Below are 16,979 nucleotides of genomic sequence, written 5' to 3' on the forward strand. Positions count from 1 at the left end.
TAAATCAGAGAGCTTTGACTCTGACCTGACATTATTATTAGTAACTGAATTTACCTGGAATGGACATTCAAGGCAGTATGGGACCTTGAAGGAGCCCTGGTGTGCAGTGGTTAAAGAGCTTGGCTGCTAACCAAAAGGTCAGCAGTTCGAATCCACCAGCAGCTTCACAGGAGAAAGCTGCAGTGGCAGTCTGTTTCAGTAAAGATTTACAGCGTATGGAAACCCTCTGGGGCAGTTCTTCTCTGTTCTGTAGGGTCGCTAAGAGTCAGACTTGATGGCAGTGGGTTTTTTTGTTTGTTCGTTTTATGGTACCTTGGAGTTCAAGTTTCTTTAATATGCAGCAAAGTAGCGCTTGTACATACAAGACTTCAAATCCTTTAGAATAAATGTAAGTAAGTGCTCTACATTATTTGTTTGGGGGACTTTTTCTTTACTTTTTTTAAAGTAGACATTAGAAATTTCCATTTATAATTAGGAATTTTGGTTGGAAGTCAGCTTACCTGCCAAGTCTCTCCTTTATGACCCATATGCTTACCTGTCCTATTCTGTACCTAGTGATGATGGAATGTGGTCTGTGTTTGCCTGGTGTCACCTGCATCCAGTTCTGCATATTTCAGAACAAACATTCTGCTTATTTAGGACAACAGGTGCCAAATCACTGTATCTGCCAAGCACCCTTAAGTTCACCAGGTCCTGTTTATAGGATATGACAGAGGGAAGAATAGCATACAGGTACTCCAGAATGTTTCTCTTTCTCCTGTCTTCTCTCTCTCCGCCACTTTTTGTCTTTGTGACTTTTTCCCTGGCTCTCTGCAATCCATGCAGAAACTAAAGATGATGTGTGGGAGGTGTGGGAAGGAAGCACTGTGGCAACATCAAGGGTGATGACTACATCCTTGTTTTTCCTTTAGGGAAACGCCCCGCTTAGATGTGAGAAGATTTCAAGGTAGTGCTTTTCTCTTTCCACATCCCTATTCTCCCTGCCTCTATTCTTCCCAGCCTTTTTCTTTTCTCTTGTTGGTCATTTGACAGTCGAGAAAGAACACACATAATAGTTTCACATTTGAAGTTTTTTTTTGCTCCTGCTGATATTCTGTAGTGGGATTTTTAGTTTTTATTACCTCACATCATTAGGAGTAGTGGGGAAGTGTGACTGACCTACAATTACCTGATGAATCAGTAGTGGAACCGGATTCTACTTCTGAGTTTATGACTGAGCCTTTGATCCCTTTTTGGGCTTATTAATTAAGGCAGCACATATGGATCAAGAAGTACAGGAAATACAAGGCTTATAGAGAACTAAATCAGGGTTTTGCTCTTTTTTTGGAGGGGGTTGTTTGGAGGAAGGAATGTAAGTGTCTTCCATATAATGCTGAATAAATGTTCATGTCTAATTAGGCTTTAGCCAAGCATTAGATCTTGATTTCTTAGTTTCTTTTTCCCACTCCATTGGCTTCAGTTGACATTTATAACTTCATATAAACTGTGGTGTTATTCTCTTCACTAGTGCTACTGGATTTGGGACGAGAATAAACTGTATTGTTGACCTCACATTTTAATTTCAGTTGTCAGGAGATTTCTATCTAAGAAAGCTACTTAAAACTGCCTTACAGCAGTCTTCATAACTGGTTTGGAGGAGAGTTAAATTAAAATTTATTCCAGGCTTTCTACTTTGAATTTATTAGATCAATTTGTATTCTAGAAATGAAATTACAGATACTGTGTCTTACGTGGCTAAGTTAAATTTGGATACTAGAATGGGTTAAAGTGACAGAGACTCCCAGAGGCAACTGGGACTGTATCCAAGATGGCTGCGGCAATCTCTGATGGAGCCACGTCATCAGCTTAGTCTATGATTTAAATGAAATCAAATAGGAAGCCATTTGTTTTGAAATATAGGTACCTTTAATTTCATGCCTCGTGACCAAAACAGCTGTTGCTCACAATCCCTTGGGAGTCACTTTTTTCCCTAAATTTTCCTAGTTCACCAAACAGTTTTTCTGTTAGGTACTTCTCAAGTTTTATATTCGTCATTGTGGTGGTGTGGCTTAGAGAAAAGAGCTTTGAGTTTGGACTCAGGAGGCATAGGTCCCAACTTTGGCTTTGTTATCAATTTACTGTCTGTATCTTCGGAGCCTGAGCCTCATCCACAACTTGATGTTGTCTCTTGATTTAAAAGATGTTGAATAGCCAGAGTTTGAACTATATGGTATTCATATTAAAGGCAAATGGTATACACTAGACAACAAGGATAAGTAAATTTTTGGAATGTAAAACTTTTTTCATTTACCAACTTTCTGAAGCACCTTCCATTGTTTAATCAACAAACTTTTCTTCCTTTTAACTGATCTTTTCTCTTTTTCTGCTTATATTTACCAGGCACTTACAACTCACTTAAACCGTCTAATTTTGTGTCATGCTACGCAAATGACAGTATATAATATTGGCACAGGTACAGGAATGCTCTGAATTCTATATGCTTATACTTTTCAAAAAGTTTAGTATGTGCAATCTGATTTACAAGAGCAAAACACCATTCTCCCCTGAAGCTGGTTTTTTTTTTTTTTCCCCACTGTTATTATTGAGTAATTTAACTCATTTCTAGCATCCTTTCAGGAAATTCTATGCAAAGTAATTAATCTGTTGCTATTTTTTTACTATGTGGAAGAACTGGTTTTAGAAGTCATGTTGCAAAGAGTTGACTCCCTTAACCCATCCATCCATCCCATCCATCCGTCCATCTGTCCATTGTACTTCTATATTTGCAAGCACTGTGAGGGAATAGAAAAAAATTATTCAAACATAAAGCCTGTCCTCAAGAGATTACGTTCCTCATATAGTGATACATGTCATAAGTGAGGTTATAAAAATGCTCTAAGGTTATGGAAAAAGAGTACTTTCAGATAAGAGAAGCACGGAAGACTTTATGAAAGAGATAGCATTTGATGTGATTTTTAGATCAATTGGACCTGCAGAACATTTTTGCAAAGGACATTTGATTGGACTTTTTTTTTTTTTTTTGCTCTCCATCCAAGCAGCTGTTAGGAATTTAAGTGGAAAAGAGGCAACGGAAATGTCTTAGTCTGAAGAGGTGCTTTGACATATTGAGGCCCACACATTGTATACCCATTGCTGTCTAGTTGATTTCAACTGATAGCGACCCTATAGAACAGAGTAGAACTGCCCCATAGGGTTTCCAAAGCTGTAAATCTTTATGGAAGCAGACGACCACATCTTTCTGCCACACAGTGGCTGGTGGGTTTGCACCATCAACCTTTCTTTTAGCAGCCGGGCACTTAACCACTGCACCACCAGGGCTCTGAAAACATTGTATAGTATGGGAAAAAAAGTCACAGACTTGTTTCCCACAACACTAAGATGACATCATACACAAATTTAAGAATTAGAGTTATAGACATTACCACATATGTAAATGCAACATGAAGCTACAAATGAAGGAATAATCTATACTTCATTATTTAAACAGAGTTAAAAAATTGTGCTTGTTAGGTACCTGCATACACAAAACATTTTAAAGTGTAAGAGTGAACAAGTACAATAGACAGTTATGTCACGGCTCATTATATGGATTGTCTCTGCCCTAGCAGTTACCTTACGTATTTCACTATGTATCAGTGAGGCTCGAAATACCATAATGTTTTCCAAATTAATTGAGTAGTACATATACCTGCCTGTTGCTGTCGAGTCGATTCCGACTCATAGCAGCCCTATACAACAGAGTAGAACTGCCCCGTAGGGTTTCTGAGGAGCGCCTGGTGAATTCGAACTGTCGACCTTTTCATTAGCAGCTGTAGCATTTAACCACTATGCCAGGGTTTCCAGGAGTATATATAGTCAGTTTAATTACTCATTCACCAAATATTCGACAGCAGTGGGTTTTATATGTAAAATACCGCTCGAGGTTCTGTATTCTACAAAGATGACCTAGGAGTTTCAGTCTGCTCAGAGGGAAGATGTGAACATAAATAACTTGGGAACTTGGGCAACAAGTTTCTTAACCTCCCAAAGCCTGTTTTCTTTATAAAGTGGAGTCAGAATAGTAGCAATTTCATAGGTGGTTTTGAGAGTCAAATAAGATAATCCATGAAAGGGCTTAGCAAATAATTGGGTGCCATAGTAAGAACTCAATAAATATTAGCTCAAATATCCTAACAGCATGTAGTTTTATTTGGTTGGAGTTTAGGATTTGGGGTCATTCATTCAGTAAATGTTTATTTCTTATTGAGCTAGCACTGCCAGGATACTCTGGGAATACAAGGATGAGTAAGACATGGCTCACTTCTCAAGGAACTCAAACTCTATAGAGAGGATTGCCACAGAAACTACACAGTGGTGTAAGTGCAGTCATAGACATGTTTACAGAGGAACTGGGGGATTGGGAAAGTTCCTGGAGGTGACACCCGAGTGGAGTCCTAAAGGATAGTAAGAACTAGCCAGGCGTTCAGAGGCCAGACTGAGCCTATCAGCTTGATATGTATGAATCTAGAACTAAAAGTGTTGGAGCTTAAAGTTTGAGTGGTATGGGGGATATGAGGCAGGAGTGGTAGGGATCAGATCATGAAGGCCCTTGTATGTCATGACAAGGAGCTTGGACTTCATCTTATAAATGAGCATGTCTCAAACTTTTGGCGTCTATGGACTGAGTATCTTGGGTTTGGAGGTTCTTTAAGATTTTGTAATATTTTCAATTTAGTGATAAAAGTTTCTAAAATCACAAACGTATTCTGGATTGCCACCATAGAGTCAAATGTTGCCAGGACATTTCAGTGATGGTGTTTGTCCTTTATTGGCTTTGAGCTAGATGAAGTCTTCAGGTGCTGTGTGATCAGGAGCTCTGCAGCCATGTGACTAGTGTCTCGCAACTGGGGTCTGGATATATTTTTAGTGGTTAAGCAACTTTTGTCTCTTTTAAAAAGGATATGTGTAGTGTTCACATTTGACAAACACTGGTGTAGGTGGTGGAAAATAAGACTGGAAAAGCAAATTGGAGTCAAATATACAGCATCTTGAATGTTAAGGAATCTAGGCTTTATTATATAGACAGTGGTGAGCTGTTGAAAATGTTTGAGTAAGAATAAATAAGATTCTGTAGTGGTATTGGGCAGTTACCTAATGTGTTAGCTCAGCAGTCTGTTGCTTTTTCCCCCTTTTTATTATTGCCTGATTTTTAGCCACTTTATTGCTCATTTGTGTTACTTTATATTAGCTTTTTTTTATTGAGTGTTTTTGTTTTTTTGTTCGTTTTTATTCGTGGGTACTACTGTTTGTGTTTAAAGTTTTGTGAGAATTTGAAACTTGTTAAAATAAGATTCGGAAATCATATGTAGATTTTTGGATACGCCTGGTTTTTCTTTCTCTCATTATCGGTATTTATTTTACTACCATTTAATAGTAGATAATACGTATTGGGAGAAATACAAAACACGTACTAAACACTGGAAGAAATTTAAAAAAGGAATCACACATAGTCCCTGCCCTCAAGGAACTTTCAGTACTTACTTATTATGCTATGACAGGGTGGCAAACGTGTTAAATAGAGGTGGTATGTTTGTGTTGCTTGTTGATTCTTTTCCCTTGAGCCAGGTGATGAGGGTATACAGATGTGACTTTTCCTGAAGATGGGGTGGGGGAGGGCAAGTAAAGAGCTACTTTGTGTAACTTAAAAACACTAAAATGAGGTTATAAATAGAGTCCTATGGGAGCCCAGCTGACAGACAAATTCTGTTTGGGTAGGTTAGGGAATGGTATGCTGAGAAGATAGGTCAGGTGATACTACGTCTTTACAGATCGGAGTGACATCAGTAGAGAATGGAATAAAGGTTATTTTAAAATTGAGGGTCAGAGAAAATAAAGATCCCAAAGTGTAAAAGTGAGACTAGAGGGAGAGTTTGGAGCTAGATTTTGGGGGATTTTGAGTACCCCAGCCACAGAATTTGGATTCATTCCTTCAGACTGTGGAGAACCACTGCAGACTGTTAAGGAGTGGTCTTAACCTCTTTGGTTTTTCCAAAAATACTATGCTACACCGTTGATGCTGCACCATTGCTACACCGTTGAGCTCCTGAGACCTCTCACCTATCCTCATGACCTTTATACTCAGTTACTCCGTTTTCATTTAAAAATCATATCCCGTAAAAAGAAAATCATCAACTTAGCAAACTCTCATAAGGGTGGTTCATATTCTTAGTGAATCGAAAGGTTCACATTTTGAAATTTTTCTATTCCACTTATTTGAGGAAATCATATTATGAAAGTGATAAGGAAATCATTTTCACTGTTACAGCAGCAATGTTACAAAAATATACAAAATTCTGCCTGAATTTCTCAGTGGAAAAAAAAATTAGGCTATTTCATTTGGATGTCAAGTTCTTTTTTTGCACGTGAATAGTATCTAGATACCTGGAGTAGGTAGTACGGTTGTGGTAAATTTTATAAAAAGAATGTGTTTGCTAGTTCATGAGAAGTAATCCTGGTAATGGCGTACTCAGCTGAGTCCGTTTTATGATGTAGCTTCTGACTGAACTACTTACATTTTTATATCTTTTGACTGACAAATTCAGATTGCTTTGTTAATGCTCTCTTTCTGAAAATTAGGTGGGTGAAAAATATATCTGTAATCCGCCCCCTACAAGTTAAATTCACTTGTTAAAGTTTACGTATCTGACTACTCTCTTTAGACAGTCAGCAAGTTTTACCAAAATTGTGCCTTGGTTTGTGGTGTTGATGATAAAGCCCCAAAAGAGTAGGTGAGTTGGGGGTTTATAAAATTTATTCTCAGTTGTTTTCACTTCACCTGCTGGGAAATGTCTCTGATGTTGATCTCTATTTTGAGCACACTGTTGGCTTTTGTCTTCCCTTTTTTTTCTTCCCTTTGAGGAGTAACGTTCAAGAAAGCAGCCAACTGTGTGAACAATACTGGGTGGCCGCCCTACTGCTTCCTGGAAAAGTCAGTATAAATTAGTCCAAGATCTAATTTCTTGTTGGTTTTTGTGCTTGTAAACATTTGGAATAAAAAACTGGTACCAATTAATGCTTTGATAATGTAAATCACCGGGTTTTGTTGTTGTTTTCCTCTTTTTCAAACTGAGATTTGAAAACCAAATCTTTTTGAAAAGTTCTAAATGCATGAATTCTCAGGCAAGAATGAGGAACTGTCTTAAAAAAAATGGGGTGGACATTTAAAAAGGAATCTTGCGGAGCGTCTTCAGCCTGTTTAGCAGCTTATTTTTGTGGTTAGTTTTTTTCTCTTCTAGTAATTTTTGGTGGGAACGTTAGTTGCTCATCTCTGATTACCTTGTTGTGATTATTTGAATAAAATTAAATTTTTCCTCAAAATAAGTGGAAAGGAAGTATGAAAACAGAAACGATCATCATTTGAGTTCTTAAAGTTATATTTCAGAGATATTTACACCATTCTAGAGAAGGAAGGTCTTGTATCATTGACGCTACTCTCAGACTTCAGAAATAGGACTTATTAAGAGAGAACGAGAGAGCGAGCATGTGTGTGCGGGCGTGCGTGCGCACACATGTATATTTTATAGAGGAGTAGTAATTGGTTTTGTAATAGTTAATCTTACTTCTTACCTCCTTCCCATCCTCTGCGGGAGATATTGGAGTTTTTCTATAATCTCATCTATAGAAAGTGTTTCTTTGTACCCTGAGAATGTTCTGAGTATTTGTTTTATCCAGATTTATGTGACCTGACCTATTACTTTGTTCGTAAGATAGAACCAATCTTAAGTGTTCAAACTGTGAGGAACAAAATATACCCATCTTTTGTTGCTTCCAAATTCTTCACAAGAGAGAGGTATGGCTCGTATTCCTACACTTGCTTTCCCACCTGTTTTGGGTGCTGCTGACTAGAGATTGTCACCTTCCTAAATTAAGGATTCCTAGAAGCTGAGGGTCACTGTGAGTCAGAATCGACTCGACGGCCCACAACAACAACAGAAACTGAACTTCTTACGCAGCACTTACCGAGGCCCCTCTGTGAGTGTAGGCTACACTGACAAAAACTGCATGGTTCCGTGGGTGAAGGAATGTACTAGCAAGAAGTTTACACTGGATGTTTTGTCAGGAAGTCACTTATGTGGAAAAGGGAAATAATACTTCCTTTCTGTTTACCATATTGTGATGATGTGAGGATAAATGAATGTCTACAGAACTTTGGACAACTTAGAAAATGGTGTCTATCAGGGGTCAGCAACTAGAGCTCTCAGGCCCTATCCAGTTAGCTGCTTGTTTATGTAAATAAAGTGTCACTGGAAGACCACCATACCCTTTGTTCACTTCTTGTCTGTGGCTGCCTTCCCACTGTAACAGAGTTGAGTACTTGTGTATGGCCTGCAAGGGCTGACCTATTGCTATCAGAATTACCTGGAGAGCTTGTTAACCTCCAGCTTCTGATTCAGTAGGTCTTGGGGTTGGGCCTGATAATCTGCATGTCTAACATGCTCCCAGGCAATGCCGATGCTCCTGGTACCATCCTTGGATAACCACTGCTTTATAGGAGGAGCCCTGGTGGTGCAGTGGTTAAGGGTTCTCCTGCCAACCAAAAGGCTATCAGTTCAAATTCACCAGCCACTCCTTGGAAACCCTATGTGGCAGTTCTACTCTGTCCCATAGGGTGGCTATGAGTTGGAATCGGCTTGATGGCAGTGGGTTTTTTTTGTGTGTGTGTGTGGCTTTACAGGATTCTTAACTTTACACAAGTAGTTACTGTGATTCACTTAAATGGCAACCTTACATGATACTTTTAAAATAATATGATTTATAAGAAGCTTATTTATAAATGTATTATACAAAATCATTTTTTCCAGTAAATACAGATTAGGAACATAGAATTCATAATCTTTCAGTATAAATGCAGTCATAGGACTGTCTAGGGTTAGAAGTGTCTAGAGATCATCTCATTCCACCCTGTCATTTGACAGATGAGAACCCTTGGCCAGAGTCACATCACTAATTAGTGACAGAGCTGGGACCAGAAAATCAGATCTTTTAATTTTCAGACCACAAGGTTTTCTGTTGAACACATTACCTCTTGCTAGGACACAGCATAATGGGAATCTTGCTCCCCTTATCAGCCTTTGGTTGAGGCTTAAGCACAGTATACATGTTCGCCTTCAGGGCCAGCATGTTCCCATTAATTCTCGTCCTTGTTCTTGCCTTGGATCTGGCCGTAAGATGCCTCATGAAGACCCTCCCCACTTTTATCTTTTGGGATCTTCCGCTCACTGTCCTTCCTGTTCCTCATGTCCCTAGGCTAGTGTGCTTGTTTCACTTTTTTTTCCCCAGTAATTTCTGGTATGGTTGTATAGTTATCTAAACAGGATGACTTTGTTTTAATGCCGAGTTAGGAATGCTGTAAAATTTCTTGGATAAATTTAGAAATCTGCCAACTTGGGAAATAATTGATTTAAAAAAATAGGAGGAAATATATATAAGTAAAAGGCTCCAGATAATCAGGGGTAATAACGAGAGCAGTACCTGTCTGAAGGCTCCGTGTTTATAGTGATCCTAGTGAGAGCAGAGCCTGTCTGAGGCTCCGTGTTTGTACTGATCCTGGTGAGAGCAGCGCCTGTCTGAAGGCTCCGTGTTTTACACTGATCCTGGTGAGAGCAGCACCTGTCTGAAGGCTCCGTGTTTACACTGATCCTGGCGAGAGCAATGCCTGTCTGAAAGCTCCGTGTTTACACTGATCCTGGTGAGAGCGGCGCCTGTCTGAAGGCTCCGTATTTACACTGATCCTGGTGAGAGCAGCACCTGTCTGAAGGCTCCATGTTTACACTGATCCTGGTGAGAGCAGTGCCTGTCTGAGACTCCGTATTTACACTGATCCTGGCGAGAGCAGCACCTGTCTGAAGGCTCCGTGTTTATACTGATCCTGGTGAGAGCAGCGCCTGTCTGAGACTCCGTGTTTACACTGATCCTGGTGAGAGCAGTGCCTGTCTGAGGCTCCGTGTTTACACTGATCCTGGTGAGAGCAGCGCCTGTCTGAGGCTCCGTGTTTACACTGATCCTGGTGAGAGCAGCGCCTGTCTGAAGGCTCCGTGTTTATAATGATCCTGGTGAGAGCAGCGCCTGTCTGAGGCTCCGTGTTTACACTGATCCTGGTGAGAGCAGCGCCTGTCTGAAGGCTCCGTGTTTATACCGATCCTGGCGAGAGCAGCGCCTGTCTGAAGGCTCCGTGTTTATACTGATCCTGGTGAGAGCAGCGCCTGTCTGAAGGCTCTGTGTTTACACTGATCCTGGTGAGAGCAGTGCCTGTCTGAGACTCCGTGTTTACACTGATCCTGGCGAGAGCAGCGCCTGTCTGAAGGCTCCGTGTTTATACCAGTCCTGGGATTTGGCTCCTGCTTGTGTTGACTTCAAATAGAAACTTGAAACTGGGAAGCAAGAGCATAGGTTTTAGGTTGGAATACCATGAAACCCTCTTGTAAAGGAATATATTAACTTTGGGTCAGAGACTTACTGGAACTATTGAGGGTAAAGCCTGACTTTCCCAGGCAGCTGTTTTTGGGTTAGGAATTGAGCCCCATTGCCTAGAATGAAATTTAGAATTCCATTTGGCTGTAAAGAAATGGAAAATGTGGTGGTTGGTTACCTTATGTCCTAAGTCGTTTGCATGGGCTACCTTTCTTTTTAACCTGAGTGTGTTCCATAACCTCTCTCCTTCCCTTTTAGCTGTGGATTTATGGATTATATATGAAGCACTTAAAAACACGTATATAGGGAAAAGCATGAAGGCAAAGCACACCGTGTCTGTAATGGATCTGAAATTCATATGTGCTACTTTTTGCCTATTCATCTAGATCTCCATATTTAAAAAATTAAAGTGATTTGCTTATTTACTGGGAATAAATAAGTTAAATGGAAAGGAAAATCATGGCAGGCAAGATAAGGCAATCGTAGATAGGCACCGTGCTAGCACTGAGGAGGCTGCAATGTGGAGAATAGGGACCTGGTCTACTAAGTATATGTCGTCTGGCTAGAGAAGTGGAACATACACGTATAAAAATCACAGACCATCCCAGGTAGTAAATCAAAGCCAGGTGATTAGTATAGGGAAAAAAGTTAATTCGGAATAGAGAGGTAGCAGTGTGTCAAGGAAAGAAAAGTCCTAGATATGAATCCCGGTTCCTTTGCTTTCCACCTTGGAAACAATTTTAAAAATCTTTCTGGGCTTCATCTGTAAAAGAGGGGTAATTCTGTCTGTCAAGATTATAGTGATAATGTATATGATATATATGAAGTGCCTAGCCCAGGCTCTGAAACCTATTAGCTAAAACCAAACCCATTGCCATTCATTGAGTCTATTTCAGCTCATAGTGGCCCTATAGGACAGAGTCCAGTTGCCCCGTAGGATTTCTAAGGCTGTAGTCTTTTTGGAGAAGGCCTGGTGGCACACTGGTTGAGAGCTCGGCTACAATCCAAAAGGTTGGCAGTTGGAATCCACAAGCCGCTCCTTGGAAACCTTATGGGGCAGTTCTACTCTGTCCTATAGGGTCACTATGAGTCAGAGTCGACTCAGCAGCAGCTGGAATCTTTCAGAAGCAGACTGCCACGTCTTTCTCCTGCACAGCGATTGGTGCGTTCAAACCACAGGCCTTCTAGTTAGTAGCCAAGTGCTTAACCGCTACACTACCAGGGCTCATTCTGAAACATATTAGGTGCCCAGGAAATATTACTGTTGTCATTGGCTCTGTTACAGGTCTGGGATGGTGGGAACATTCTGTGGAGATGGGACTTGAGGTGGCCCTTTAAAGATTTAGCTAGTCAGAGAGGAACCGTGGGGGGACCCTGACTCCAAGGACGTGTAGGGAGAATAGGAGGAGGAAGGACAAGGCTAGAGAGGTGAGGCAGCAGTGAACAAAGTGTGCTCTTGGGACAGTGAGGTGACTAGTCGGAGTGGAGGGTTTGTGAAGGGACAAGATGATAAAGGACTTTCAAATCTGCTAATTTGGACAAATGTCGCATCTTTTCAGAATTTTTTTTTTTTGTCTTTTCCTTCTTAGAAACAGCATATAGACTAGAGCAAGGGTATAAAATTTCTGTCAACATTTTGCATAATTCTTAGAGGGAGTTCTTTGTCATCTCAGTTTTAATTTTCTTCTTAACCTTTCTCACGTTTCCTTTTTCATCTTACATTCTTACAGTTTTTTTTTTTTTCTTTTTTCTAACTTATACCTAGGCCTTAGTTCAGCCAGTGGCACCAGTACTACTTCTGGTAGACCTATTCTTGGTTGTTAAGGCTGAAGGAGTTGCTGACCCATGGACTAGAAGGAATCTGTCTAGCTTAATTAGTTTTGGGTCTTTGAAATCTGCCAACCTGTTTTAAAAACTGTAGTTCCAGTAATATCCACTATATGGTGCTCACTCACCAGAAGTGAATTCTAAAACTAACTAGAGGTCAAAAACATTGAGACCATGGTGGGTGAAGAGGTTAAAATCTGGAATCACAAAAAGGTCGGGGTGGGGGTGGGAACGGGGAGGAGGAACAGAACATATTCGCTTGCTGTACAGAGATTCACCCGGGTTTCTCCAAGTTCTAACCTCTAAACCAAACCCAACCCACGGCTGTTGAGTCGATTCCGACTCATAGCGACCCTATAGGACAGAGTAGAACTGCCCCAAAGAGTTTCCAAGGAGTGCCTGGCGGATTCCAACTGCCGACCTCTTGGTTAGCAGCTATAGTACTTATTTTTAACCTCTAGTACCGCATTAGTAATGGGACTAAATTCATTTTAGTTTTTAATAAAATTTCCTGAAAGATAAACATAGATACATACTTCTTAACTGTTCTGGAGCATAGGATAGGGAGATGAGAAAAAGGTATGGCATCCTTTGTTTTTCTTTTTGAAAGAGAAGAATCCAGCTGCTACTTAGATTTTCACATACCTAAGGTATATGTCAACTGCTGAAATTAGTTAGTGCAAAACCTATTGTAGTTGGAAATGCATTCTTAAAAAAATGGTGTGGGTGGGTGGTAGCTTGGGTGCTAATGAAAGAAAGCAGACTTTGAAGCCGTGGGTTGACAAACTCAAAAGTCTGGTTTAGTTTTCTCCAAAGTAGTTTTGGGATTGAATAATGCAACCCGTATCACTTGCTTAAAGAATTGGATTTTTCTTTTCTCTCATGGCAATGGACCCACCAGCATAATGTCTTCCTGGGTTATTCTCCTAGGAAGTTTCTACAACATCTTTGTGGCACTGTCTTAAGTGGGGAATGCATTATTTAGCGTTTTTGTGATCATTAAGTTGTCAGTCTGTTAGCAAACCTTACCACTTTAATGTCTTAGTTTTAACCTGGCCATGTAAATTTAAGAATTCAAGTTATGTTTAAACAGTGAAAGACTCTTAAAAGGAGATACGAAAATTATTGTAATTTAATCCTGGAGGGCTTGGCCCAATGTAATTCTATAACCAAAAGACCAATAAGAACAAATTGGGGGAAAAAATAAGGTTTTTTTAATTGGGAGGGATTGAGAGAGAACTTCATTGTACTATTATACTGTGTTTTTATGCAAATAAAGCACCAATTATACATCTTTTTACCAACTGATCAACCCCCTCACGCATTATTTTCCTAGGTGTACTGTGCACATAATGTGTGTGTGTTATTTACATGAGCATGTTATTTGTGAAAATACGGTAATCATGAGTATTATGGATTAGAGGTATGTTGATTTCATAAATTCTGAAGTATTAGAATATGGGGTCCTGTGAGATGGTACAGACATAAATACAGATGGATACCCAAAGAGTTTGTGCTAAGCTTATAAAACAGCTGCAGGGAGAACCGTATTATTGGTGACATTTAAAAATGACATCAAGGCAGACAACTAGACTCTTCCAGTTGTCCTAGCTGAGATTAAATAAGTACTCTGAGATGGGAAATTAACAGGGATTCAAAGCTGCTGTGAAGTTTTTCCTTTTGAAGTCTGCCATTCCTGTGATCAAGGGTAGTTTTTTTTTTCTTCTTAACCTTTTTTTTTTTTATTGTTGTAAAAATATACATAAGACAAGCCTGTTGCCATCAAGTTGAATCCAGCTCATGGCAGCTATAGAGTAGAACTGAGCTCTGTAGGGTTTTCTTGGCTGTAGTCTTTGTGGAAGATTGCCAGGCTTTTCTTCTGCGGTGCCATTGGGTGGGTTTGAACAGCCAAGCTTCTGGTTAGCAGGTGAGTGGAAACCGCATGGGCCACCCAGGGACCTTGTATGTGACACAACATTTGCCATTTCACCTTCTTTCATGTGTGCAGGTCAGTCACATCAGTTACGTTAATCACGTGGTGCAACCCTCACCAATAATTGATGCCAAATTTTCTCTTACCATAAATAGTAGCTCCCTGCTTCCTAATCAGTGACTTCCCTTTGCTCCTCTCCCAAAGGTAGTTTTAAAATAAAACCTTTATTTTGTAAAAAGAGTTTCTTCTAAATGAGAAGCTAAACTCTCATTTAAAATATATGTGAGTAATTTCAGTGATACTAGTATTTTTCCCAGCTATGCTAAGGTTGACTGTTGGTGCCTGTTGCTTATGGAGCCTTTTCTTCCCTTTGCAGGTTTTCATCTCTGTGAACTGCTTAAGCACAGATTTCTCTTCTCAGAAGGGTGTGAAGGGTTTGCCTCTTAACATTCAAATCGACACCTATAGTTACAACAACCGGAGCAATAAGCCTGTGCATCGGGCATACTGCCAGATAAAAGTCTTCTGTGACAAGGTAACATTGGGTTGGGATGCTTAGAATAAAGAGTTCGAGGTACACTCTTCCTCACAGAAAAAAAACCAGGGTCTGTTTAATATAAAGTTCCATATGAATGCGTTGCTGCTACCAAAAGATAGCATATTTTAAATTAGCGTGTATTATTTTTATAGCCTTGCAGCGACATGTTATAGTTAAAAAAAAAAAAACCCAAACCCGTTGCTGTTGAGTTGATTCCGACTCAGAGCGACCCTATAGGGCACAGTAGAACTGCCCCATAGGGTTTCCAAGGAGTGGCCAGTGGATTCAAACTGCTGGCCTTTTGGTTAGCAGCCAAGCTCTTAGCTACTGTGCCACCGGGGCTCCAACACATTATATAAAGAAGAAAAAACATTTCATTTTAACTAAAGAAATTAGAAGGCTTGGTAAATACATTGTGTTGGGAATGTCTGATAAAGTGAAGGTAGTATATATGAGATGCATGTTGAGTTGTGCTCCGTATCTTAATGGCACCTTAGCTTACTTCGGTCTGTAACCAGTAACCATTGTATTGAAGCTCTGCTTTAGCTTCGTGTATCACTTTTGCCACATGCAAATCCAGAGGGAAGGTTGCAGGTCCACTGTGTCATGAGGAGAGGAGCTCGTGTATCCTTGAGAATTGGGAAGCAACCATAGATGAATGAGTGGTCCATTGAGCCAAGGTTGAAGTAGGCTTTGATTTTCCCACTCAGAAATATTGGACTATTTTTTGCCACTTCACCTTTTTTCATCCTGTGGAATAAAACCTCTTTTATTAAGATTTTGAGAAGGTACTACATAACTAGAAAGGAGTCCTGGTGACACAATGGTTAAAGCACTCGGCTGCCAACCAGAGCGTTAGAGTTTGAACCCACCAGACATGATGATCTTCATCTGTGAAGATTTCAGCCTAGGAAACCCTATGAGATAGTTCTACTCTGTCATATGGGGTCACTATGAGTCAGAATTAGCTCAATGGCACACAAGAACAACGACAGGTAACTAAAAGTATATTTTCTAGTGTATTTGATAGGCCCGGTCTGCCCAGAGTCCTGACTTTTATACTAGGTACATGAAGCACGGTATCTGACCACAGTGAATGAACTGAAGGTCTTCCTAGTTCAGAGAGCTTTCTTAAGCACCAAACTCAGTTAACATTTATTGTGTACCTACCTGCTATTGTGCCAGGCTGTATTAATTTTCTATTGCTACACAAATTTAGCAGCTTAATACAACACAAATTTACCATTTTATTAAATCTGTAGGTCAGAAGCCTAATGTGGGTCTCAGTGGGCTAAAATCAGGGTGTCAGCAGGGTTGCATTCCTTTCTAGAGGCTCTAGGGGACAGTCTCTTTCCTTGCCTTTTCCAGCTTCTAAAGGCTGCCTTCATGCCTTGGGTGGAAGCACCCTTCCTTCTTCAAAGCCAGCAATGGCTGGTGTTCATATTGCATCGCTCGTGACACTGCTTCCATCCTTACCTCTACTTCTCTTAGTCTTCTGCTTCCCTCTTCCACTTGGAAGGATCCTTGGGATTCTATTGGGCCCACATGGATAATCCAAGATAATCTCCTTATTTTAAAGTCAGGCAGTTAGCAACCTTAATTGTATTTGCAACTTTAATTCCCTTTTGCTGTGTAGCCTAGCATATTCACAGGTTCCAGGGATTAGGATGTGGACATGTTTGGGGAGGTGCTTTCTCAAACACCGCATTTCCTAAGTCAGTCACCTCCAGCACAGAACAGGGGCTGCTGACGGTGGGGCAGAGCGCTTCCCTTTACACTACAGTCCTCTTTTCAGCCAAAGAAAACCTGGAGAAAAACTATTGGGATATCCATGTTTTTTGTTCTTTTGTTTCTTTCCTTGAAAAAAAACTAGGGAGAACTTAGTTTTATCAGTTCAATTAAAAAAAAAAATTCATATCTGCTGTTTCTAAAAATATTCCATGTCTATCTAGGGAGTAGTTTTCCTTGATAGTATTTAGAACTCATAAATTCATCTTTTGACCGCTATAAAGGTTTTTATTTTTCAAGACCTTTGCTAACATTGAGTAGTAAATACAATAGGGGCTTGCTGTAATGCCAGGATCCCAGCTGTGAGACCCTTTATCTAGAATAGCTCTAGTAGGTGGGGATGGAAGAACACTAAGCAGACAATAGATAAGTGGTAACTTTGGTGAAGGTAAGAGAGTACACAATCCTGGGGAAGCCAGAATAAAATAAAATAGCACTATCGTA

At 40.1% G+C, this 16,979-nt stretch overlaps 1 protein-coding gene across 4 annotated transcripts in view; it reads left to right on the forward strand.

Moving 5' to 3' along the window:
- Positions 1-16,979, forward strand: part of GRHL1 (grainyhead like transcription factor 1) — a 54,594-nt gene that overhangs the window by 22,320 nt on the left and 15,295 nt on the right. For all 4 annotated transcript variants that reach the window (XM_023550423.2, XM_023550422.2, XM_003411882.4 and 1 more), the window contains one exon: positions 14,586-14,744. In XM_023550423.2, the coding sequence (XP_023406191.1) occupies positions 14,586-14,744 (159 nt within the window). The remainder of the gene's footprint in view (positions 1-14,585; positions 14,745-16,979) is intronic.

This window comes from Loxodonta africana, chromosome 12 (assembly GCF_030014295.1).
Source record: "Loxodonta africana isolate mLoxAfr1 chromosome 12, mLoxAfr1.hap2, whole genome shotgun sequence".
NCBI lineage: Eukaryota > Metazoa > Chordata > Mammalia > Proboscidea > Elephantidae > Loxodonta > Loxodonta africana.